The sequence below is a fragment of the Corvus kubaryi genome, unplaced genomic scaffold (assembly GCF_017639235.1).
Source record: "Corvus kubaryi isolate FWS band 111438036 unplaced genomic scaffold, C.kubaryi_AGA036_p1.0 133, whole genome shotgun sequence".
NCBI classification, from domain to species: domain Eukaryota; kingdom Metazoa; phylum Chordata; class Aves; order Passeriformes; family Corvidae; genus Corvus; species Corvus kubaryi.
This window is the reverse complement of record NW_024580667.1, coordinates 7,169,400-7,196,734: the sequence shown is the minus strand read 5'-3', so window position 1 is coordinate 7,196,734 and position 27,335 is coordinate 7,169,400. Positions and strand designations below refer to the sequence as shown.

At 36.1% G+C, this 27,335-nt stretch overlaps 1 protein-coding gene across 11 annotated transcripts in view; it reads right to left on the bottom strand.

The window, feature by feature from the left end:
- The window catches only part of DMD (dystrophin), a 1,181,561-nt gene that overhangs the window by 373,669 nt on the left and 780,557 nt on the right, over window positions 1–27,335 (bottom strand). For all 11 annotated transcript variants that reach the window (XM_042035506.1, XM_042035543.1, XM_042035536.1 and 8 more), the window contains 3 exons: window positions 20,533–20,708; window positions 8,543–8,690; window positions 6,434–6,583 (listed from right to left, as the gene is read on the bottom strand). In XM_042035506.1, coding sequence (XP_041891440.1) covers window positions 6,434–6,583; window positions 8,543–8,690; window positions 20,533–20,708 — 474 coding nt within the window. The remainder of the gene's footprint in view (window positions 1–6,433; window positions 6,584–8,542; window positions 8,691–20,532; window positions 20,709–27,335) is intronic.

Genomic DNA, 27,335 nt, shown 5'->3' with positions numbered 1-27,335 from the left:
TCTGACAGGAAAATTATTCTAAAATAAATGCATAATGCCCTAAATGTCCTTTCCCAGGTTTACAGCAGAAAGTACCATATGTATCCCTCAGGCTACATAGAGTTCTGTGAGGCCCTGAAATGGTTAAGAGCTTAAACTTAGGGCTTTGCTCATTATAGCAAAATTATATAAAGAAACTGCAACCACCAAAGCCCACTCTCCACGCAAATGTGCTCCCTGATGGGAAGTGGACTGTGAGCTAAGCCACCTGATGGAAACCTGAGGTAAGAAAAAGGTGATGCTATTGTCCAATTATCTCAGGTCTAGGGAGAAGTAAACAAGGCTGGGGGGAGAAGAATCTATCCACAAAGAAAGCCAAACTCAGCAGTTGTGCTGAGAATCAGCTCTGGCTGGGTTCAGGGTGGGAGAAGGTGAGTTTTTGAGTGTGTGACAGGAGTGAGCACCTATCTTCACTTACACATTCTGGCTCAGTTGTAAAACCTCCCACCCCAGGAAGGCCAGATCCACAGGACATTCATGTGAGAGGTAGCTGAGGAGGTATCATAAACCATCAAAGACCCCCAAAGAGTCCCCCATATTCACTCCTGAGGCCTTGCACCAGATGACTTCATGTGATGCAGAGTGAAACAGACCCAGAGTCTGTTGCAGGAGACTGTGTCAAACTTCTCCCCTGGGGAGGCACCTGAGCATTCCCACCTTGCCTAAACATATATTAATCCATTGAACTCTATGTTTTGTGGGACCCTTGCCACTGAGAAGACCAGAAAAAAAGGATCAACAGGACACCATCAGGTTTCATGAGGAAGTTGTAACTGTAATGAGTTCTCCCCTCAGTCTCCTCTTCTCCAGGCTGAACAGACCAAGTGCCCTCAGCTGCTCCTCACACGGCTTCCCCTCCCCTTCCCCTCCCCTTCCCCTTTCACCATCTTTGTTGCGCTCCTTTGGACACTCTGTAACAGCTTAATATCTTTTTGATATTGAGGCACCCAAAACTGCCCCCAGCACTGGAGGTGAGGCTGCCCCAGTGCAGAGCAGAGCAGGACAATCCCTCCCTCGGCCGGCTGGCGATGCTGTGCCTGAAGCCTCTCAGGACATGCTTGGCCCTCCTGGCTGCCAGGGCACTGCTGACTCAGATTCAACTTTTCATCAACCAGGACCTACAAGTCCCTTTCCCTGGTGCTGCTTTCCAGCATCTCATTCTCCAGTCTGTCTGTACATCTAGGTTTGAAGAAAAATTTATTTCAGACTATTGCATTTGTGGGAATTTTAATTACAAACACATGTTGCTATACAGACAGGTCTATATAATTAAAGTATAATCTTTATCTTGTAAACAGCAAAGAGTAAAACATTGATTTTTAGGCCCCTATGGTCTGCCTTAATAGAAATGGATGAAATACCTGACAGACAATGGCAGTGTCTGTCTTGAAACTGAAGTTTTAAAAAGCCCAAACCATTGTCATTGATTGGTGTGCAGTAATATCTGAGCATTGCTCATTACAAGTGAAATCTCTCTCAGATGCATAGAACATTGTTGTAAAAAAAAGTGTAAGGATTTTCCTGAAGTCACTTATTTGGTATCTGGTAATTCAGCTACATCAATATTACCTCAGTGTAGCTGTCAGCACATATGTATTGACAATTAGTTCTTCTTACATTCAAAATACTTGGCATAACTTCTTAAATATATGATTAATATATGCTGGATTTGTATGGCAAACAAGAATAAAAAGGAATTTTAAGGTGGTCGGTAAGATAATATGATATATATTGTATATATACACACGTACATGTATTTAATCATGCTTTTATGGCCTCATTGGCTAATTCGGACTTTTACCCCTGAATGACTTGACTGTATTTCATAAATACTTTTCTTTGCTTAGATTTTAAAATTTTAATTAATACTAGCTACTAGCAATAGGCAAATTGAAAAAAAAAAATTAAGCCTATATATACTTGTTTCTTAGAGCTTGTGACATTCTCATATTTGTCCAATGAACATTTACGTCAAACTTAATTTTGCTATATGTGAGGTCGTTTGTGAGTATAGCTGATGATAACATGAATGTGGGCTACACCTAATTATCCATCAATGACAAACTGTCACGAGTAATTCAGCATAACAAAAGACTTTATTATATTTAATGGATTCAGGTCACCCATTAAATGAAAGTAAATTCAGGAAAATGTCAACCTTCTGATCCCCAAAATGCCAGTTATACTATTCTTATTTCAAATTGAAAGAACAGAAATCAAACTGCAACATTCATTTTCTAACATATTTTCCCCTCCATACCACAAATAACAGTAGCAATTGCAGTAGTTCCAACTGTGAGCTAGAATTAAGTTGCACTGACATGTTGGAAATTTTATGTCATTGCAGGTAATCTATGAATAATTTCTACTCAAGGCAAGTTACAATACATGAACTATAACCTTGTTGTGACTTTGTGGTTCTGCACTTTTGGGCCCATGTGTTTCTCTCTACACTTGATCAACCAAGCTAAGACAACCTATGCCTGTTCTGGTGGTACAGAAAATGTTCACAAATTATAGTCATGTCACTCCACTTTAATTTTTATCTTGTCCACATAGCACAACAAATTGATTTGCTGTGGTAATAAACAGTGAAATAGTCTCTTCAGTGTCTAGTAATTAGAACTAATACTAGTAGACAAATTAAAAGGCAGCAAAACAAAATGTCTCCATCAGGCACTTATAATAACCTTCATAATACATACACTAGATGTTGTGAAGACTAAGGTGGATAAATGAGGAGAATGTTGATTTTGGCATCCAGCTTACTTTCAGATAATTTAGCTCATCGCTCTTGGCTGACACCAGACCAAGAATAATATTAAAGAGTAATAAACTCCTTCCAGCAAACCTCTGATTCCATGGTTCACTAGTCTCAGACCTAATCTATCAATCCATTTACTGCACAGTAAAAGGTAAGAAACCCATTACAGATCTGTTACATGCCATGGCAGGTGGCATATAACATGAACTGAATTAATCACAAACTCCAGTGCCCAGTACCAGTACCTTTTTGTATGCTTTGAAGCACTAGGCGGTTGCCTAACTTGGCTATTACAGCAGAAGATACTTTAAGCTTTGAAAATAAATGAAAAATTCTTGATGTGAAAGCATAAAAATGGTCATAAACCACTTCATTTTTCTTAATATTAAGACTTCACAAAGATAGTGCTATTTTCATTTTTACAAGAAATATTGGCTTTGGAGAGGGTACAATAAGTAAAACCAGGATAGAATTTAAAAGTCGTGCTTTTCAAATGTGGGCTTTAATCTTCATTCTCTGCTTAAACTATACTGTATTAGGTAACAGCCTATTAGAATCACTATTTAATAAAGTTATCTAAAGAAACGCCATGTTAAAATTATTCCTATCCAAAGGAAGATAAACTCCTCGCATATCTACTCTCAAGGTCATCAGCACATGATATAAACACCCAAAAGCAAAGACAATTCTGAAGTAAAAGCTAAAAAGATACTTTTATGTGACTTTAATTCCTTTCATACTAAATTTCTTTTCTAGGTTATTTCCATTGCTGTAGGGCAACAGTTTCTGTGACTATAAAGAAGGTTTGAACATTACTTATTTCAAATATGTCTACCTTGAAGGTTAAGACTCCTAGGTGTTATCGTCTATTCCCCTGCTTGGCAGATCAAGGCAAAACAAAAATTTGTGATAACTTCAGGAGATATTTGGCCACATTCTCAGCTGGTGTAAATTGTCCCAGCTTCTCAGAAGTAAACAGAATTACCCTAGTGTACACCAGATAAGGACCTACCTTACATTATTTGTGTAACTGTCATGTATGTTTCATGTCTTGAAAATAGTATCATACTGAAAAATGAGATAATCATAAATAGTTGATTGTTACATGTTCATTTCTAGCAGAGATGCCAGAAAAGAAAACATGGTTTGAAGCAAAGGATTAAAGCATAGGATACACTCTTAAGAGAGGGTGGAGAGACAGAAAAGCCCCGGAGAAATCTCTGTGTGATGATGTTAGTCTACTGTGCTTTGAGGAACACAAAAAATATATCCTCATCAAAACAACTGACTATAGAATCACCCTCAGGTGACCTAAGAAGTTTGCCTGATATAAAAGTGCCCATCCTGTGAGCCTTGCTCACAGTAAATATCTGTGGGTTTTTCCAGTTCTTACATATCTACAGCTGAATGAACATTAAGTTTCTATGTCAGGCTTGCAAGGTTTCTTTCCATGATTTCTAGTTTTAATTCATACCCTAGATTTTCAGGGCAGAAAGTGAAACAAATAATTGAGGATCCTACAGAAATCATGAGTATCACCAAAAAATATGCAAATGAAAAAATAATTATTTTTCCCTTCAGTATCATTGGCAAAAATCTTACAGAACCCCCAAATAAGCTTCTTTTTGTTTTGTTTTGTTTTCTACAACTGTCAAGATCACAGAGAAGACAGAAAACCTGAGAAAGAGAGCACCTTCAGAGAAGATGTTTGGATTTCAATATTGCAATTTTCAAACTCAATTCCTGTTCATGTAAAAAAAACTAGACAAAAAACCCACAAAAAACCCCAAACCACGGCATTTTAAAGATTCTTTACATTCAGAGACCAAGGAACAATGAAAACCCAGTTTTATACATCTCCATGGGTAGATAACAAAAATAAAAATGATGTGGTTAAGTAATGATCTCAAATGGAGGATTAATTTTCTTGGTTTAGTCTCTTTTAGTAGTAAATGAAATTTTTCAAGTAATAAAATCCAAGAATAATTATCTTGCCAGACACATTAGATCTAGGAGACATAAAATTCTAAAAATTCAGTAAATTGTAATGGTTCACTAAACAGTAGTTTTGTCTCCCATATTTCACCCAAACCTAAGTATTTTCAACAACATTCATGGTTCCTCTGACTGTGATGAGAGACCTGAAACATTTTTGCATCAGCCGGCAGAAAATGAAAATTCCAAGTTTTTAGGTATATGATTAATCAGTAAAATGATACATTCAGTGAAAAATTGCAGACTTTCTTGAAATATATTTATGTAATCTGACTAAAAATATTTTTTTTTCCTGACAACTTAATGCTGTCTTTTTAAAATCACAGCTTAGGTATTAACATGGTCCCTGAATTCAGCTATGTACATGCTTCCTTCAGCCAGTAAATAACACTATTTTGATCTTGAAGTGTTCTGAATTTTTCTATATACATTGATTTTAGGAGCCCATTTGTAGAGGAAAAGATACTTCTGTCCAGCCACTGAAATAATGATTTATGTGTCCAACCTGGAGTTTGTGAATGTGATCAATATTTATTATCCATTTTGTTTGAGTCATTAGCTAATATTCTGAACTTTGCCAGACTGCTCTTGTTAGGAAGAAACTAGTAAGACTACCACACCAAGTTTTTTTTTATTTCTTAGGTCTGTGCTTGAAATTCAACTGTGTTTATGGAAATGGTAAAAAAAACCCAACCCAGGATGTAATATTCTTGACCAGAAACTCTACCTTGTCTTTTCAGTAAGGTGCTCAGAAGATTATTTTCTCACTTTTTCCCCCCCCAGAACTAAACACAATGAATTATTTTTCCTTTTTCCCCCAGCATCCTGGTAATTTTAACAAACAAATACCACAGGTTAATGTCCTAAGCTGACTTTGCAATCAGTCTCAACAGAAATCCTTCAGCTGATTCTACCTTGATTTTTTCCAACCAGGCTAATCCATACCTTGGGTGATAGTACTCTGGACAATGCTTTCTATCATTTCTACCATGAAAACACTCGAATTATCTACCTCTCTTTACCATATCTACTACTCATTTTCACCAGTTTTCAACAAAAAAAGTATGCTACTTCAGCAATAAAAAAGAACAAAATCCTCCCCCACTTCTTTCCGTCAGTATGGAGATCCCAGAAAGCAAAATACATGGTACTTTGCTGCACAAAAACCAGAAGTGAATGTTCAAGGTGGGAAGAAGTGTGGTAGAAGGTGAAACAGTGGTTGCAGTGTCCACCTTGGGGTTGAGAACAGGAGAGAATTGAGAAGTGATTCCATAAAGAAAATCAAACATTTGCCTTTCACACACCTGATCACAAAATCTGGTATATTTGCTGCACCAGCAAAAGAGCCAGTCTATAAGAATGATGCTCTGCATTCCACCCTTAAGCAGAAGAACTGTAATTTAGGGAGTATATTTGAATGCAACATCATCACTCCAGTCACTAATGGTCTCAGTTTGCTATCACTGTTTCTCAGAGCAGTGTATTGTACCCATTTTTCTTCCTCAGGGTCATTATGTCATCATCACAAATGTCTCTTCATACAGAGAAAAATTATACATACCAGAAAATATGTAATACAAACTTTCACTGCAGATTAAAATTTTATGCCACAGTTATATCAGTAATATGTCTAACCTTTAACAAACGATGGTTAGCCTCCTTCAGTGTACTCTCAAGCTTATGTTTTGTGTCTGGTTTCAGTGATGTGCTTCCAAGTGCTATTCCTCCAGTTTCATTTAATCGTTTCAGTATTCCCTTGTGGTGTGGCAGCTCTCCAACTCTTAACTGGAATAGACAAATACAGCAGTTAAGATGAACTGTGGTAGAATTTTCAGCTCTCTTCCCTTAACCCTTATTGATTTGTGTATCAGCCAAAGGAATAAACTCAATTCAACACAAAATAACTGTTGCTTTCTGAATGTAGAAGACTAAACAAAAAAAACCAAAAGAAACTGTATAGGTAAATCAAGTCTAAAGAGAGTTTTACACGACAAAATACAGGGATTCTCAGGATATTAATCACTATTACAAATTCCAGCCCTGAACACTCAATACTTCATGTATATCAATTTTAATAAGCTTATATGGTATGGAGCAAGCATTTTGGAGATGTGCTTTAATATGTTCCAGGCTGTGAACAGTCACCCAGATGGTATCTGGCAAAAAGTCCTCCACTCCAGTTTAACCTCTTAATTAAGAATGTTCATGTATGTTCATTAAAAAAAAAAGGAAAGCCAAAAGGAAATGCAAGGTGGCATCAAAATGTACCACTTCCCACCATGTATGGTGTTACTGAAAACCTATATTGTCAAAGTGACTTAATATATCAAGTAAGGTTAATGTTGCTAAAGGACAAAGTTCTTCAAGGGTTTTATTGTTGTGGGTTTTTTTCCTTGATTGTTTGTTCTTTATCATTAACAAAAGCAGGGAAGTATGAAATGAGCCATGCTGCAAGGCAATGCATGTGCTCCATTAGGATGTATTCTCTTTTGTGCAGCTCCAAAAGAAGGTGGACTCTGAAAACAAGATACAAATAAGAGATGCTAACACCTTTAATTTTGGATTATATATCCCTTGTGAATACTATATAGGAAATATTTGTGTATGTGAGAAGAGTGGAGCCTTCCTGGTTCTAAACAATCTATTTAGTCTTTAAACCCTTAATCATTTTTGCAAATTGTAAGATGCATCTAACACCCCTTAAAAGTATTTCTCTGCCTTGGATCTGATATCCTTAACAACAGAGCCTCACAAATTCCCTGAACAACTCAATGGAATCTTATGCTAAACAGAGGGACAAACTCACCACATGGTTGAGTCTCCATTTCCTCAAACTATATTTATCCTATTTTCATTTAAAAAGAAACTTGAAGATAGACCTTTACTAAATAATCCGTTAGGGTTTTGCTTTTTTTCATATTTTGTTGTGAGAGGGATAGAACAAACTGACAAGTTTTCTTCAGATTCTTTAATGCTCTATTCATTACTTGCTGAATTTGTTCCACATGGATTTACATAAAGGATAACGAGGCCTTTATCCTCAAGGGAGGAAAGGAAAACTTTTAGGCATATATTCAATAAGTAATATCTGTTTTCCAATATAATTTATTATTGTACAAGTCATTAAAAATAGTCATTCTACTGAACACACTTCAAAAAACTAAACAGAGAAACTTCTGTTGAATATATTTATTAGCAGTATCAAAATCTAACATATTCATGAAAATATTTCAGCCTTTGAAAACAAATATTTGATATTCTTATGGTTTTTTTTTTTAAGTATTCTTAGAATAAGTCACCTAGATGTTTAGTCTAGAAAATGTTGCAGTGATATTTTAATGAGTTGGCATTTATAATTATGGATGCAGCTCTGGTTACTCTCGTGAAATACTGAATACCATTTAATAAGTGAGAAGTTATAAAATGTTAACAAGACACCTATAGAGAAACTCTATACCTATAAACTAGTCACGTTATAAATTAAGAAATGAGGATGAAAAAGATAACAATTAATTTCCTAGTTTCAGGATACTTTTCTTTTAGTACATTTTCCATTACTTTTCTGGTTTTAGCATGATCAGTATATATTTGTACCTGGGTTTTGAAATTCCCTGCTTTGATTTATCTAAAAAAGTTATATCAATGCTGTGTTTGATGCCAGAAACCATTTTGGAAAATAGTTTTAATTTTCTACAATGTAGAATTGATAAAGTAAGCAAACATTAAGAATAGACCTTACAATACCTTTACTTTGTTCAGGCAGTCTCTCAACTGGTCTTCATTCCCTTGTTCTAGGGGAATACGAATAATGCCGTCTGCTTCCTCTAACCATAAAATCAACTTGTTCAAATCCTCTTGAAATTCTGATAAAATATTCTTTTCTTCCTCTATCCTGTAATAAAAATGTTAAATTAATGTTTGTATAAATTTATTTTAATATTGAAGTGCTTATCCATACTGAAAGATGAAAGATAACTAATTCTTAGAATCTATACTAATTATTTTTATAAGTGGGCCACAGACTTTTTCATATCAAAATGAATCAAACACCAACACCCTTTTAACATGGCATTAAATGTATTTTAAAAGAAAAGCTCAAGATGTAATTTACAGCACCACTAAATTCAGCTTCCAAATTACATATGGCAGGTAGCCAACAAGCACACAAGAAATAAAGCAGTTAATTATTCAGACCAGAATTCTGTTTGAACTAACAGCAGGGAAACTCAATGTTGACAACTAAGAGTTCTAGCATCAAGTGTTACCAAACTGAACCGGTAAAAAGTGACACAGACTCATTTGGACATATTAAGCAAAAAACATATTTCAGTAACTGTGCCACATAGTTTGTGTTAAGATTCACAAAAAGTAGGTAAGGTTCGCAGTTGGTAAGAGGGAATAAGATGGGATTCATGACACCTAACTTTAGATGTCTAGTCTCCATTTGTCTCCATCTACAACTCATCTGCTAATTTTCGCTATGACTAAATAAATATACTGAGATGTGAACTTTTGTGCAAAAACTTCTGAAGTTATCAAGAGATGCAGGCAAAAAATTTCAAGAGTAGCAGGAAAGAGCACTGGAAGAATGCGAAACCTTGGGATTAACATTTTGAGTGGGCCCTTCTAAAGGAGAAAAATTATGTTTTGTATAAAATACTTATAATCTATCCACCAAACTTATTCACACACTATTACCTGCATGGAAAGATGAAAGATTAAACATTTATCAAAAGTAAACATTAAAAAGCAGATCCTGCAAGGTGGGATAATGTTTTTTTCATGCAAATTTCCTTCCGTACACAACTGGCTCATGTAGTATCGGGACATTCACACTCACACAAGGCCTGAAGATATTCATCCCTTCTGATGGGACATAACTGGCCCAACTACACTGGTATGACAGGCAGCTGTCATGTTTTAGAAGGTGTCATAAACCATCAAAAATACCCAAAATACCCTCAGACTCATTTGTGGAGCCTTCCACCAGAGGACTGAGCGTGATCCACAGTGTTGCAGCAGAGAGTATTTAACTGCCCCCTCCCCAGGGAAGGCACCTGAGTATTCCCACCTGGACCTGAATATACTGAACCCATTGAACTTTATGTTATGGAGGCTTCCCTCACCCCCCATGGATCAAGACTGAGACCATCACTTTAACCAATGGACATTGAAATTGCAACAATCAAGTCTTGCCACCTGATCCACTGATGGGCATTTCTTTCTTTCCTCTCCACCATCTACTCTTATCCTTTCTTTTTATTTCTTTTCCTTATACGTTTTCTTAAGTGATATCTTTATACTTTTATATTGTTTCATTTCTATAGATACTAACCAAAATGGTTACAAACCTCATTCCCACTGGCATCAAACTGTTCTACAATAAAACCACCATATACATACAGAAAACTGGTCATTCCGTGTTGTTTCACTCTAATCTCCCCCAAAGGATCTATTACTAACAAGAACCTCAGTTACTCCACCTTCAGGAGTGGGTTGTAACAATATTCAACCTAAACCTCCCTTGGCCCAACTTGATGTCATTCTCTGTTGTCCTGTCCTTTGTTTCTGGGGGGAAGGGACCAACCCTCCCCTAACTACAAGCTTCTTTCAGGGAGTTGTAGAGAGTAAAAAGATCTCCTCTCAGCCTCCTTTACCAAAGGGAAAATGTATTTTCAACACATAAAAATCAATATTCATAACTACGCTTAGAGCACAAAAACGCTGGTTTTAATTTATATATGAACTGAAATGTTTGGCAAATTTGTGCTGCTCTGAACAGGATCTCAATACTGTTCTAGATCAAGTTCCTGTTTTAGATCTAAAATGGTTTCTAAATCAGCAGATTTATTCAGTTTTGTTCTTAAAACAGTATATCTTAATATTTACTAGACATATGAGCCCAATACTGTTCTTTTTTTTTTTTTTTTTTTTAAGCTCAGAAACAAGTTGCTCTGCAGTATTTGCTTACAGATTAAACAAACATAAGCCACTGGTGCCAAATTTTTCTTTAGAGGAAACGATTATATTTACTGTGAAAACAAATCCTCCAAAACTATTTACGCATATATAAAATACTATTATACCCATGTATACACACATATACACATTTATGCAAACAAATACATGAAAAAATGAACACCAGAAATAGAAAAAGAATTAACAGTCCTACTTTCTTGGTTTTGTCTTAGCTTTTATAATAAAATCCTGCATGACTGTTTCCAGGATCTGCCATTTGCCCAGGATTTCTGGAAACGCGTCCAATATCAACAAAAAAGTCCTGATGTTCCTAGATATAGGAATATTTCTTGTACTAATACATCCATTTATTACAACTCTGAATATTTTATGGAGTACTGTTATGCAGACAGAAATTCTGGACCTTCCTGATACACACAGATTTACCCATTTTGGTTGTTCTGGTCATGCAAAAAAGAACCAACTTTACAGTATCACATTTATTACACTGTTTTTCACTGAGAAGTGTTCATGTTCATGACTTGAGAGGTCATATGCTCTTCTCATGCCAAAATAGGCCATCTAAAACCAGCTAATCAAAACATTCATTTCTGTGAAAATGAGGCAGATGTTAATCTATGCTGAGATCCATAGCGCTGCAACTATAAAAATGAAGAAAAGCTAACTTCCTGTAATCCTGATGCAGAAGCACAACTTCAAATCTTTCTGAGACAGTATCCCTCCATGCTCCAGTTATGGAAATCTGGGACTCAGTCATACAGTGTTACACCATAAACCACATAATAAAACCTCTGTCTCTCAACCTGATCAGCTACCCCAGAACCCAAGCTCTCTGCAACAGCTTCCATGTTTTTAGTTTCCTCTCACTTCTACTCATTTTTCAAGTGCATAGCTCAGTGTAGGCATTATGTGATGGTACCCTGAGGATAAACCTGAGAAAGATCCAAGTTTAAATACGTTAATTCTGGCACAGAGAAGGCATAGCATTCACCTCAATACACCCGAGAGCAAAATTATCAAGCTGCACAGTATTTTGAATGAGAAATCAAAAAGATTTCTCGTCTCCTAGAAGAGATAGCAATTGGCAAGATTCCTTTTTCATCTTAAGTACACTGTCAGTTTTATCACCCTTATGAATTGAGCTGCAACTCTTAAAACATTAAAAGTTTTCCTAGTCATGAAGGAAAGGTTTTTTCACTTTGATGACTAATTTAAACGTTGATCAGTGGGATAGGGATGTTTTTAACCTCAGACTTTCCAGGAATTCTTTCAGAGACATTTTATACATATACAGACATATATATATATACACATATATACATATTATATATATGTGTGTGTGTGTGTGTACAGAAGGGTTTCAGAGAAAAAAAAGGTATTCCATTGATCTAACTTTTTATTCTAATCAGGAAGAACATGCAGTAAAGGAATTAAAAGTTTCGTTGCAATTAACAGGATGTGCAGGTGCACTTCAAAATTTACCATCTCTTCTTGACCTGCTAGGACATTATTTCTATTATAAATAACACCCTGCAAGACAAGTGTCTTATTATGCAAGACACTGAAACAAAATCCTGTGAGTTAGCTGAACCGCTAAATCGAATTAAAACTTTTAACTCAATGACTGATTACACCTTTTGAACAAACTGACTTCTATCACCATAATTACTTTTGGAACAACAGACACATGTAATTTCTAGGTGTTTAAATTCATGGTGGCAATGAAAAATCAACAGTTGTTATTTAGGGCTTTCAAATCCAAGCGTAAACTAGCTGGACTAAGGAACATGAGCCACCAGTTGACTCAGACATAGAGAGAGCAAGAGAAAGCAGTTAGGAGTACAATTTGCTGGAGGAGCAGGTGACCGAGGAATAGGATATAATTCCAGCAGCTGGCCCTATGGAGTCAAGCAGATCCGTCTCCAGCACAGGTGTTCATGCTGTTAGATGCAACTGCCTTATCCTTATAAACCAACCCAAGTTCCCAAAAAGCTTTTAAGCCCCTTCTCTGTTGGCAAAATTTTATTTCATTAACCCTGAAATATAATCCATTTTGATTGATGGAAAATTCTCAAACTATAGCAGAGAAGCACAGAATTTCATATGTAACTTTTCGTCTTCTATACAACTGCTATTCTTAGGCACATTACTCAGTATTTTCCATAGTAAAACATAGCAGATTTCTCTTTGTATTTCTAAATTAATAGGATCCCTTGGTCAACTATTCTGAATGCACATCTTTTTAGAGGAATCTTATATATATTATACTTTCAGAAGACAATGTATCAATATTTAGTTTTTAATACTAAGGAGTAAATGAATTATTTTGCCTAATTACATTTTGAATATATGATAATTGCTAGATTAGGGATTAATTTTCCTACCATTATTAAACTGAATCAGTAACAAATTCTTATGGCAGTCCACAAAAGACCCTGGAAAGATTTTTATTTTTTTTTCAAACTATCCTTAGATATATTTGTTAACTATTACATAAACATTCATGGCCTGTATCAGTAAGCCTGTATTTTCATGCGCAGTATCAAGAAGCCATGTGAAATGTATATTGCAGCTCAAGTATTTTCTCCATAGTCAACAATGTCATAGCAACACCATAGCAACCTGTAAACAGTTAGTGAAACACATGAGATGTTTAAGAGTTTGTAACTGCACACGAGTGATGTTGGATTTATTTGAGAGGTGTCAACTATAGAAATAAAATATACAATCATAGAAGTAGGACAGATCTGCACTTGTGACTCATATTCCCATCTGTAAGTCCAATAATATTTTGGTGCCTTTTCACATTTTAACATTCAGCTGTCGATTCAGTATTTATTGTATTTCTAAGATTAGGAATTAATGTGTTTAGTAGCTGCTACTGAGAATATAAGAGGCCACCAAAAGAGTAACAAAAATTTAGAGAAAATATTTACTGAAAAAAAATTAATTTTCATTCTTTCTCTACAGAATGGGCAAATATGCTTCATTAGCGTAAGGAAATTCAAATAAGTAAAATTAAAATAGCACACAAACTTTAGAAAATGTATTTAGATGTAAATAATAAACAGTAAGAAGTTTAGCTAAACTACTTGCAAACACAATACAGATTTATGCCAGTAATTCTTTTCTAGTGATTCATTATAAGAAATCTGAATAGTCAAAAAAAAAAAAAAATTCAGAAAAATTCAATATGTAGCTAATTATGTGCTGGAAAGAAAATATATATTTATTGACATAACTGTCGTAAAATCTCTTCATCCTAAACCAGTTTTTAAATTGCAATATGAAGCTAATCACAGTCTTCAATATAGTGAGTGTTCAAGTAAAGGAAAGCAATCACTTGCAGCTAGTCTGTTATGGAAGAAAAAGAATACCTTAGTAAAGATATTGTATGAAAAATATTAAAAAGTATATTTACTTTATAACAATTAATTTTTATTTAGAATAGAAAACTTGTATTTGTATTCAGGAAAGTACTTGGAAGTATTCTGGTAAACAGCCTTTGTTCTGTCATTCTTTCCATAATTACTTCAAACTCGCTTGGGTAGAGATCTGAACAGGCAGTCTACAGGTTCAAACTCATTAAAAGTGTAAATGTATTTGCAGCTAAAATAATGAAAAATTCTCTTCCATTCAACTGAACCCAATTTTAACAAATGTCAGATCGTGATGAATAAAAAACCCTAAATGGATTACTTCTGAAACATTGAAGGAATCTATTTCCTGGGCATCTGTTTTCAAAAATCACACAAGAAATTTTTAGCAAAGGTGAAAAAAATAAAAAGACCAACCAGCACTACAGTTACAAGTCTATCAAGAGTCTCATTTATGAGCTTCCCCTTATGAAGCACCTATGTGAGATGTTGCTTCTCGTCCTATGCATGTTCCCTTGGCTATCCCTGCCTGGCCCATGGGTTCCTGAAAGAGCAGCACCAAGCTGCAGCCACAGCCCTGGGGCTTGCTGCACACAGTGGCCCTAATGGCAAGTCACCACATCCCTAAATCATCCAAAACTCAGATGTCCCAGAGGCATGTCTCAGAGCAGACACAGCATGGTACGGCCTGATGCGACTGAGGGGATGAAAAGGCAGAGTGAACTTCTGTCGGTTCAGTTTAGAAGATTCAGTATTCAAAATGCTGGAGTATGAAGACGGAGAAGCTTCCTATTTCCCCTCTTTTGCCTGGGCTTAGTAGCATCTATTCAAAGGGCCTTTGTGACTTCCCATGGTCTCCAAAGTCTCTCTTTCAGAGTAACACTACTAGAGTACGAATTCCAACTTTTCCAAAACACGTCTTTTGTAGCAAAATGTTAACAAAAACGCAATTAAATTCCCAATTTGCTAACTACCAGTGTATCAGACTTTCAATCAAGTCCCACTTTATTCAACTGCCTGGTCTATTTCAAAGTTTTCAGTAAGATAAAATGACTAGATGTGTTAAAATTACATTCTCATCTAATTTTTAGCTGGATGGATTAGACTGCAAGATACAGAAACTTGAAACACTGAATTCAAGCTTCTACAGCTTTGAAACTCTTAGATAAAGGCAAGTGGGAGATAACATCCTAAGCAAACATAACTCAAGCATAACCTCTTGATCTTCAGGACCAAAGAAAGGAGATTCAAAGTCAATCTTAAGTCTGTGCTTTGCTTGGGATCAGCATTTGACCTTTTAAAACTGAAAACCAGCTTCTTTTTACTGAAGAGCAGTACAGGTTCCTCAAATTGTTTTGAGATTTAGTTTGTTTTCTTGTCTGTTTTTAATTAAGTTGACCTTTTGTGGTCCAAATAATTCTTATTCATTAAAACTGCCAGTCTGTCACTGAGATTAATATTAGCATCTAGTGAACCTACGATCAGTTTCAGTTATTTATGGAATATAATGGTTTTGATCTGGTTTACAGTTCTTATTATTCAGGTAGTTTAATATTTATTCCAAATTATTTATGAAAACTGGATTAACATGTTGAAACTCTTCGAATTACATCCTGTTTAAATCTCCCCTTTTCAAGTCAACTAACCATGGGGTTCATGGTGGTGACAGGAAATATTTTGAATTTACAAGGTCTTTATCAATGCACTGATGGTATTGTATTTTCCTACAAATAAATAATAGACCATTTAACTGTGCAACCTCAGGAAAACTGACAAAGCAATTTTGTAGAATTTCTCCTCCCCTCCCCAAAATATAATCAGTGCACCAGAACATGAAAAATACCCTAGTGTTTCAGAAAAGCCCAACAGAGAGCCACCAGCATTGGTAACAAGAGATGGTGGTTAAGGGGAACACAGAAGACCAGCCACTTTCTTTACTCCATTCACCACATATTCTCTAAGGATCCACAGTCATTAGGTTAAGAATTCTGTAGGGCTGAGTCATGATAATTTCCTCCATAACCTTCTGTGGCCAGCACATCTCAGACATTCAGAAACCATAATGTAAATCTTAAATCCATTTTACCACCTCTTACATTTCCATCAAGTAATCTTTACTTCTAGTACTGAGGAATTAGGTCAATAACATTTTATTCCGCATTTAATTTACCCATCAGTTCAACTTTGTAAACCTCAGTCATATGCCTTCTGAGATTTCTCTCCAGATTGAAGATCTCCACCTTCTTAGTCGCTCCTCACAGCACAGCCACTCCAAACCTTGGCTCATTTTATCTGCCTGCCTCTGTGAATACTTTCTGTGTACCCTTTATATCCTTTGACATGTGCAAAGATCTACACATAGTAACCAACATGAGTACACCATGATGTTTGATATCAGCAAAACAGCATTTTTTTTGTTTGTAATACCCTTACTGATGCAGCCTAAATTGTTATGGCTTTTTTTTTTTTTGCTGCCACTCCATCTTGTGCCAGCAAACACTGTCAGTAATAAGGTCAGGATAACTTTCTAGAGTTGTAACAAACTCAGCATCATTTAAGTATGGGATAGTCTGTTTGTCTGAAATATTCCTTGCCTCACATTTGTCTCTGATGAAGATCATCTGCCACTTGTTGCCCATCTGCTCAGTTTTGGAGTTCCCACTATCAAATCAACCTTTGACTACCTGAGGCATAATGTCATCGGCATTCTTGGAAATGTCACCATACACCTCCTGTCTCCAACTAAATTCTCACATTCATGCACCTTCTAAAAATACCTGTACTGCTTTCTGTTACTCCTGTAATTGCTCCCCTCCTCCCCTCAGCCCCTACTGATCTTTGAATTCAGCTTGAAAAATATGTCTAGAAGGGACTGTCAATGCCCCACATAAAATTTCAAGTCCTCATATAAAACTGTGCAGGATTATCAAAATCAATTTCTTTCATCTGGGTAAGCAAATAGCAAAACCAGAGTTTACAGTATATAAATTTTCCTTGCTAATTAATGCATAGCAACATTACACTTGAATCTGAAATCACTAACAGATTTCATTTCTGGAGTCCATTCAATTGCTAATTTCTTGACACTTTATCTTGAGATCTGCTGAGCAAAAAAATTTAATAGAAAACAAAATTTCAGTCGATTACTACTCCTCTGAGCTACTGAGAATCAACTTTAAAGCAGAGCATAATGTATTAACTGCAAAGAATAAAACTTGAAACCTATTAAAAATTTAGAGTCAGTTTTCTTTTCTGATTTGCAGAAGGTTCTAAATGCTAATATCTATTTTATTTTTCTTTGAAATTATTATATGAAAATGCATTATATCCAGTCTGCTCTCCCTTCAGCACCACCTTCTTCCAATATGGTTTTAAATTATGCTTCCACTTTCTCATTCTCAAAATTGACTTTAAAAAAATATTAGAATCCCCTTCATAAAAATAAAATTCTTTTAACTATGAAAATTTAATTTTTAGGAAACATAGACAAATATAAAAGGACTATTAAAACTTCTGTGAGCCAGGATATAAGCATTCTGACTTTGCAGGTGCCTTTTTATATAAGTCTATTAAAGCTATTCTGAAAAAGAGAACTCATAATATGTCAATTGACCCATATTTCTTGTAATTTATATTCTACTGAGATACTTAAATAAATTTGACATAGTACCAACACACGCATTGGGCAATGCCATGACTATATTAGCTCTTCTGGACTGCAAGTAGAACCCACTTCAACTTTTGTTTACCTCATGCTTTGATCTTAAGGATAAATTAAAGCATTTTGGATGACATGGGTTTCAAGTCTTAAAAAGAGAGAACCTGACTGTACCCAAAACCAAATTAGGACAAATAATGAAAAACTTATAGATGTCATAAGAGTTATGAAAATCCCATGACACCATGGCTATATAAAGACTGTGCAGCTGATAAGCCTATGGTCTTTTCATGCCCAGGTTCATCAATAATTGAGACCTACTTAGAACACACCACTTTTTCCTGGCAATTAGGTTTCTTTCCTTTGAAAATCCACCCTAGAATAGTAAAAAGATGAAGAAAACAAAATGCCACATATGTGGTGGCAGAAGCTAGGGTAGGATGTGTTTCCAAGACCTGGGAGCAAAAAGCATTTCCTGGCTCTGACACAGCCCAGAAGACTGGGTGATGAATAGAAGTATCCTGATGCACATTAGTCTCACTAGAGTGAGTACACCAGGAACATTTACATCAGTTTAACACAACACAATCTCTATTCCTCCTGGTGCAATGCGTTTCTTCACGCAAAGTTCACTAACTGAGGTCTCTGCAATCATTTTCCTCAAAATTACACAAGCTGCTGTTCCAGAGGAAAACAAACCAATCAGTCAACATACCAAACAGACCAAAAGGAGGAATGCATATGCAAGTGTTTACTTAAGAACCTTCACCTGGGGAACATAACTGGATTATTCCCACTTAACAAATCCTAGTCTCCCTTAAAATGTGGGGTGTGCCAAGAAACTCCATGTAATATTACTAACACTGCATTGAGCCAAAAGAGCATTCAGTTAGACATTTCTACTGATAAATGAAGGAATGAACAACAACAATCTTAATCAGAACAGAAACATATTTCATATTCCCAGGCAAAGCTCAACCACCAATCTCTTTCTTCTGTGTTGCCGGAGCAGATTACAGGGTTGTTAAAATGATGTGTTATTGTTTTGTAAGTGTTAGCACTTATATAACAAGTTAATGCTTGGAAACACAGATGGGTTTCCAATGTACAAAAGAACAGCTTTTAATGTGACAAATAAAGGCCAAGGATTCCCTTGTGTAACAAGCAACAGTACCATCAACACCTGGAAATACAGCAGAAAGAATTATTTAAAGCATCCCTGAAGCTTCTGACAGCTGTAGATTACTTGTTGCATCTTGTTCTTTTAACACAGAATCACTTAGGTTGGAAAAGACCTTTGGGATCATTGAGTCCTACCGTTAACCCAGCACTCCCATCACTAAACCATGTCCCTAAGTGACACATCTACATGTCTTTTAAATACCACTGGGAAACCTTATAGCACCTTCCAGTACCTAAAGGGGGACTACAGGAAGGCTGGAAAGAGGCTTTTCCCAAGGGAATGTAGTGATAGGACATGGGGGAATTGCCTTAAGATAAAAGAGGGTTTTGAGTAGACATTAGCAAGAAACTATTTGCTTCTGAATTGTGAGGCACCGATGCAGGTTGTCCAGACAGACTGCGGAGTTCACATCCCTGGAAGTGTTCAAATCCAGGCTGGATGGAACACTGAGAAATCTGATCTAGTAAAAGGCTCACTGTCTATGGCAGGAGGGTTGGAGCTCGATGAACTTTAAGACTCCTACCAACCTTAACCATTCTATGATTCCATGGAGACTCAACCACTTCCATGGGCAGCCTGTTCCAATGACTGACAACAAGTGAAACTTTAATCATAATTAGAGTCAGTAATAACCTTTCAGGACACTCCCTTATGACTCTAGTAAACATTTTCACAGCTTTTTCTCCCCCATGGCTCTGAACAGAAAATGGTATGTAACATATCAGAAGTAAAAAAACTTGTTGCACCACTACCAGTTCTTCTAGGACATCTCCAGCACTCATTAATGTACCTCTATAAAGAATTTTCTGGGGTTTAAAAAAACATGCATGAAGAAAGCTCTACCTGTATTTTCTACTGTATTTTAAAGCAGAATGGCATATCCAGTTAGGCCTAGCATCTAGGTCAAAAACATATTCTTTAATAAAACCTAGTTGAACAGGGGAAAGCCTCTTTTTAAAGGTATAAAACCATTTTTATATTATCTCTAACTCAAACACTCTAGCTTTCTGTGACTGCATGAGAAATTGATCTAAAAGTGATCATAAATAACACCAAATTGATAAATCCATTCTTTTTATCCAGCATATGAAATGTAGATGTCAATGGCATTAATTTTGATAGATCAACTAGATTAGGATTACCTGTATAAATCAACCAAGGTATTATTAGTACTACAGAGATGTGCTTTAATAAGATATAAACAAGCAAAAAGACTATAAACCAATTGTAACTTCTGTAAATGGATTGTTCTAGCTCAAAATTGAGCAATTATGTATGCTTGTTTGTTTTTTTTAAACATTAGGAGTTAAAATATAAAAATAGGGAGTATGGAAGGGAGTGGTGGTCACTGACAGGAGTAGAAAAGAAACAAATTATAATGTATGAACAAGTTATAGGATGTAAAATTTAATTACTGATAATTCCTTATATATTTGAGAACTCTAGAAGCTGAGAGTTCCTTTGAAAGTTCAAACCAGAATCAAATCTAAAATAACAAAAAATAATTTCACAATATTTTTACCCTCTTTTAACCTACCTCTTTTTTTTCTCCACCAACTGTCTGCAGATCTCCTTCCACTGGGTATTCAAACTTTCCAGTTGTTCCCTCAGCACCTTGGCATCTGCTGTTGATGACTGCTCAATAATCTCTTCACCAGTTGCATTCAATGTTTTGACAACAGTTTGCTGCTGCCCAATGCCATCCTGAAGCTCCTGCAAAATACCCAACATATTCATGTCTTCATAAGGAAGTTAAGCATGAAAAAAATGCTTCATCACATACTGGCCAGATGGAAAGAGGTGAAAGTTTTCACTCTTTGAATTCCAAATGAAAAATCCAAGGATGAGTAGACATAAAGACATCTCATCATTTTGTAACCAATACCTTTCAGTACATCTCTGCAGGCTTTTATCCCCTCCTATATTGCTGTCTACTAGAGATCATTAGAGTAATATTCTGCACATCAATTAATAAGTAAAACTTGTGAACAAATGTACTTCTACACACCCAAATGTATATATCACATTTATTTAATAGCCTACAAAGCACTGGAAGATTTAAACTCCACAATGTGTGAAGATCCTATTAGCTATCAACTCAAATAAGCAGTGTCAGGGAAACAGAGACTGAAAAACTTCTGATTCCATTAAGGAACATATTTTTCTCCAGTTGTGAGAAGCCTAATAACCCATTCTCTCTTGTGGTTTTTGGTTTTGTTTGTTTGTTTGTTTCGGGCTTATTTTTGGTTTTGCTTTGGGTTTTTTTTGGGGGGTTGGTTTTGTTTTTGCTGCTGTTGTTTGTTAGGTTTGGTTTGGAGTTTGGTGTTTGTTAATTGTTTTTTTTTGTTGTTTTTTTTTTTTAACACGACTCGGGGGGACTACACTCCTAAGAAAAAGTATTGCAATGTTTCTACTTACACACAGAATTAAAAACGACCAAAATATAACTGATATGGATCATAATCAACTTTTACTAAACACACTGGGATACATTTTTCCTGCATCGTTTATGATAAAAGAAAATAATTTTTCCTGATGTATTCCTGTAGCTACCTTACTTCATGTTTAAAAACAACACAGTTCTGAATCTGTAGCTTAGATTTTAACAATGTATGCCGCTTGAAGCAAGTTCATATTTATAAATAATCAATATTTACATATTTTTAGTCATCAGTAGATCATGAGTATTTTTCCCTTGAATTCCTCAGAAAACAAGCAGAAAAGTGTAAAATAATTTTCAACAGTTTACTGCTAAAATGAGCAGGAACTGAAATTACGTCACCAGTCTACACTGTGATATTAATACTTATGACAGATTTTCACAATCTCAGGAAGCGTGTCTGGATCCTATCTACATACAAGGGCTTTCCAGTAAAATGCTGAATCTACCTTTTCTGGGGGAAACCAAATACTTCAGTATATCAATCTGGAACAAAATTAGATGTTTGCTTTCTCTCTCTAAATGCATAATACAAACTGCAGAGCAGGCCAGAAAACCTGCATACTAATGTTAAATAAAATTTGTCCATGAAACAGTTAAAATTGGCAGGATACAACTTTCCAGGAATGTAAAAGATGACCGTAACTATTCCTCATGCTTTTTTAAATACATACGTTTGGTCATGAAGTTATGATTGAAGTTCACAAACTGAACCTCTCTGGGAGTTTACTTGTTCTAATGTGATCAAAACTCAGTTGCCAGCTACTCATTCATTAAACTGCACAGAGTTACTTGAATGCCCTGTTTCAGCTTTTCCACAAATTTTACAGGGACACCTTGAACACCAACACCAGCAGAGCCTGGGCCCCAAAGGTCAGTGTCGGCAGGTTGCTGTGGTGTTTACCCACAGTCCTGGACAGGAGTCAGAGCTGAAGCAGAGGTTTAGCTTATTCTTATTACGCTTTTGTTTGGTTTTCTTACAGTTTCTTTTTAGGTTGTTAAAGTGCACACACACACACACAAACACACACACACACACACCACCCCCAAATTATCCCTTTCTTAGATCCCTGTCAGTAAAAACTGAGTTCTGCTGATGTGTTGGGGTTTTTATCCAAACTATTTTCAAGGCCCACAGTTTCAGAATAAGTAGCTGTAATGAGCATAACATGGCAGTAACCTGCATCCCATTTTATTACGTTTGGATAGGATGAGAAGCATTTTTCTGCAGGATCCTTGCAAGCTACGTAACACTCCAGTCACGTCACCTCAACCGCCCTGCTGCCCCACAGTGTCCCAGCACAATTGCTTTGCCTATGGAATACATAAGGTTTTTAAGATACCTTTGTATCTTAAACTTTGTATCAGAAACTGCAAGATTTTCTAAGACCCAGAAAAGACACATAAAAGCCTCTTACTTCGACGTATTAGATTTTTTTTATTTCTAGGATGCACATTAATACAAAAACACCTGCTCCAACTTTTGATTGTTATTTTCAGGTATATGATTTCACTATTAGGAATAAACAGAAGCAATGGCTAGGTCTTTTGTCTAAATGCAAATATTGCCTACTCTTGCAAGTCTGAATTGGTCTTTCCACTACACACTTCTCTTTTGGTAATGTCCATCTTAAAACGAGTACCGAGTGTTTGCACATTTTCACTGTATTTCACATTGTTTTTAGCACTAGAGCCTTGGCATTGTGCAGTAGGGATCATTACATGGGTAAATCAAAACAGTGTATAGTTTGAGAAAAAATATATTAGAATAAGTGGCTTGTTTCCAGCTAGGCACTTGAGATGTTTGTGCTACTGCATGCACATGTATGAAGATCAGATCCATAGTACCTACCGAAAAATAACTCAGAACAAAGCTTCTACTTCTATGCAGAGGCCCATTCATTTGGAGTAGGAGATCAAGGCTAACGCTGTCTGCGTCATTAATTGTTGTCTTCCCTGATGGGGGAGACGTTCAGATTTTTGCCAGGAGAAAAAAGGAGGCGAATGGGACTTCATGCTTCTCAGTCTCCAGACAGGTGTTTATTAATTCTTATCTAAGGAGTACAAGCCACTGGCATGGCTTAGACATAGCACAGAGCAGAGAATGCAGCAAGAAGACAACTTATCAAGATCTCCCAGCCTTTTTAAAGGTGAATTATCCAATGAAAGCTTAAAACACAAGATATTTCCACTTTTTTACCCATGTCCAACAAGTTCCTAAATCATGTAGACAGGAACTGTGGAATTCTTTATCCAATCATCCCAAACCACTGTTGCTGCAAAATATGGAGTTAGTGAAGAAGGAGAAAGAAGCTTTTAACTACAATTTATCTTCCATTTTGAGGTTTTCTACTTCTATCTATTTACTATGCAAATAGACCTAAAAACTCTAAATTTTTCACCCTGTGATAATCTCACATAGTATTCTATCACCTAATTCACACCATTGTAGATTCAAATTCTTCCTAGAGGGTAGGCAAATTTTCCTATGGACAAAGGTCAAAACCAGTACTGTCCAGAGGGGTAAAACCTCTCAAAACAGGCCGAGAAATATTCTCTGCATTCTAGGTTCCCACAAAGGCAAGGGGAACAAAGAAGGGAAATTCTAGTTCTAGAACTCTGAAGCTTTTAGAAGCAAATTTTGTAGAAATTACTTGTTATCTATGTTTCCATTTTTCTAAATGACAGAAACAACAATCAGTCAGTATAGTACTATAAAGTGAAATGCTAAGTGAAAGCCCATTTAAATACTCTGACCCTTTTTCCTGTGCTCACAGCATCATAAATTAGGTTTTCTCCCTCCCCCAGCATACACAAACACAAAACAGCAACTGGTACGTGATTTCCACACTTACTTCAATTGACACAAAGTTAAACAAAGGAATTTTCTCATTTATCCTCTGACATATTATGTAATAGGCCTTAAAAAGTAAAAAAGAAAATAGCTGGCTCAGTGGCAGGGGTGGTCTTGGAACTTAAGATCCTTAAAGCTGGAATGGGAGCCCTGCACAGGATGCGTAGGAAGCTGAAGTGTGAACTTCCCACCATAACATGAGAGAAGCCTTCTGGCCATCAGCATCTTAGATCACCATAAAGTACTCAATCTGAGATGCTTTTTTTCCAAGTACTCTATGCATTTGACACTTTTCACATGATTAAACAGAAACACATGTGCTGATGAAGTTTTCCTGGATTCCACAGCCCATGAAAAAGATTTTTGTTGGTAATGGGTACTGCGCAAAGCACTGCCTCCCATGAAGACATTTAGATTTTTTAAAAAGAATTTTTGTATGAAGAGAACAAAAGTTTTTTAACTGCTTTTCTCAAAGGGGCATTTTCCTACACCCATCCCAGAGCTATTAACCACAAAGATGTTTTTCACAACTTATATTATTATCTAAAATTTGCCAGCCGCTATAGTTTCCTGCTAACATCCCCTTCCAGCCTTGCCACACGTTGCACGATGGCGAACTGCTGGGAACCTGCACAACCTTGCCTCCCATGGCCTTATGGTTTATGGTTCTCCAGGAGGAATACTGACTGTGAATGTTTCAGGCACCTTCACTTGCACTTTCAGCTCTTCATATAGAAATGCAAAGCAAAAGGGCACATTGCCCTTTGGATTCCCAGCTTACTCAAAAGGCCATTGGAGATACTTACACTTGCAATTACATAGTTTCACTTTATGAACAGAGTGAGCTAACAAATTTAATTAAAAATTATATTTTTATGTGATATTAAGAATGAAAAGACTCAGAAAAGACCTCACTATATAGATACAAGAAAGAAACTTTTCACAATGAGGGTTGTGAAATACTGGAACAGCTTGTCCAGAGAGGTGATAGATGTCCCATCTCTAGAAATATTCAAGGTCAGGCTGGGCAGGACTCTGAGTAACCTGCTCTAGTGGAAGATGTCCCTGCTCATTGAAGGGTCGTTGGACTAGATAACCCTTAAAGGCCCCTTCCAACCCAAACTGTTCTATCATTCTATATTCATACACCCTGAGCTAATCACAATTTTGAGTAAGATACTTTTATGCAATATTTGTTTTAAATGTGTTGCATTTTAAGCTACTGAGAGAAGCAGAAGATATTAGAAATACCCATCACTTTAATTTTTCTTTCTTTTAATACCCAAGTATAAGCAGGAAATGGCCAACCATTAAATTAAGGTTTAAATAATCTCTCAGACTAAAAATTGCAGAAACTTTATATTGAAGGACCTCTACCTCTCATACAGAGGGTTTTACACTTTGATAATGATTTCAGCTCATTTAGGATAGTAACATATAACTGCCAAAACATTAATATGATGCATCTTTGAATAAATTACTTTCTTTTTATTTTCCAAGATTTAAATAAAATGAAAAATTATACACACTCCTTCACACTGTTTCCAAGTGGAACAGAAAAAAAAAGAAATATGGGATAAGCACAGGGGAAAATATTCACCAGTCGAAAGAGCTGTCTCTGAAATAGCAGGGGACTTCCCACGATCAGCTTGAAAACTCTGGCCTCGTTCACTACTGGTATTAATTTTAGTTCTCATTTGTACTTTCTAGAAGAAACTGCTTAATGACAACACAAGAGCTGCTGCTTTATGATATATTTTGAATCAAGCATAAGAAAAAAAGGAAATGAGGAAAAAAAAAAAGGAAAAAGTGGAAAGATAAGTTCTCATAGGAGCTAACTTGACACTTCCAGCTTCACTTCTGACCTCCCCAAGTGTATGTAAAACACTATTCAATTTGTACCTCCAAACACTCAAGGGTTTTTGCATCAATATTAGCATATCTGTGACTTGTAAAGCTGTTCTTAAGATAATTATTGAACAAATCAAAACTGCTTGTGGCTAAGTTGATAAAGTTGTTCGTAACACCATTATCTTTTAGAAAATAATTTCCAACTATATTGTATGCTGCTTTCCTAAGAAAATTAAAGATCTGAGAGACCCTAAATCTACAGGCATTCCTAGTATCACCTTGGCAAGAGCTTTCAGTTTATAGCCTAATGTGAGGTAGGAATCCCCTGAAAAGGAGAGAGAACAAGAATATAATGAATCATGGAATGGGTTGGACTGGAAGTGACCTTAAAGATCAACTAGTTCCAGTCCCTTGCCGTGGGTAACAACACCCTGCCCTAGACCAGGTTGCTCAAAGCTAGCCCAGCTGGTCTTGAAAACTTCCAGAGATGGGGCATTCAAAGCATCACCACCCTCACAGTGTAAAATTTCTTTCTAATATCCAATCTCAAACTACTCTCAGTTTGAAGCCATTCCCCCTTGTCCTGTCACTACATACTGTTGTAAAAAATCCCTTTCCAGCTCTCTTGTAAATTCCTTTCAGGCACTGAAAGGCCAAAATAAGGTCACTCCGGAGCCTTCTCTTCTCCAAGCTGAACAATCCCAATTCCCTCAGCCTTTCTGAGGGAATACCTAACAGTAAAATACATGTCTTCCCTCTCATCTTTTACTAATTTCCTTCCCATGCTGTTTTTTGTTTTATTATTTTTGTTTGAATTTTTCAAGGATTCTATCATGTGTTGTCATTTTATTTCTTGCTCTATTATTTTCTTTTTAACCCTCTCCTAATCAGTCCTGAGGCTTACCTTCCCCTAACTACAACCAAAGATTAACTAAAAAATGCTATACAAAGGATCTTAGAGCTAATCCTGTTTACAAGCTTGCTGCAAATCACTGCAAAGAGAAGTATTTTGTGTTTTGGGAGTTGCCATCCTTATGCTTTTGGACTTCTACCCATTTAAGCTTTTTTCCAATGTTATACCACTCTTTTTCTTTTAATATTCTTTTCACAATACATTTATTTTTAAGAAAATGCATCATTCAAGGAGCCTGTCTCGGTTTTGAAAGACAGGTGTCTGCTAAGGAAGGCAGAGGCC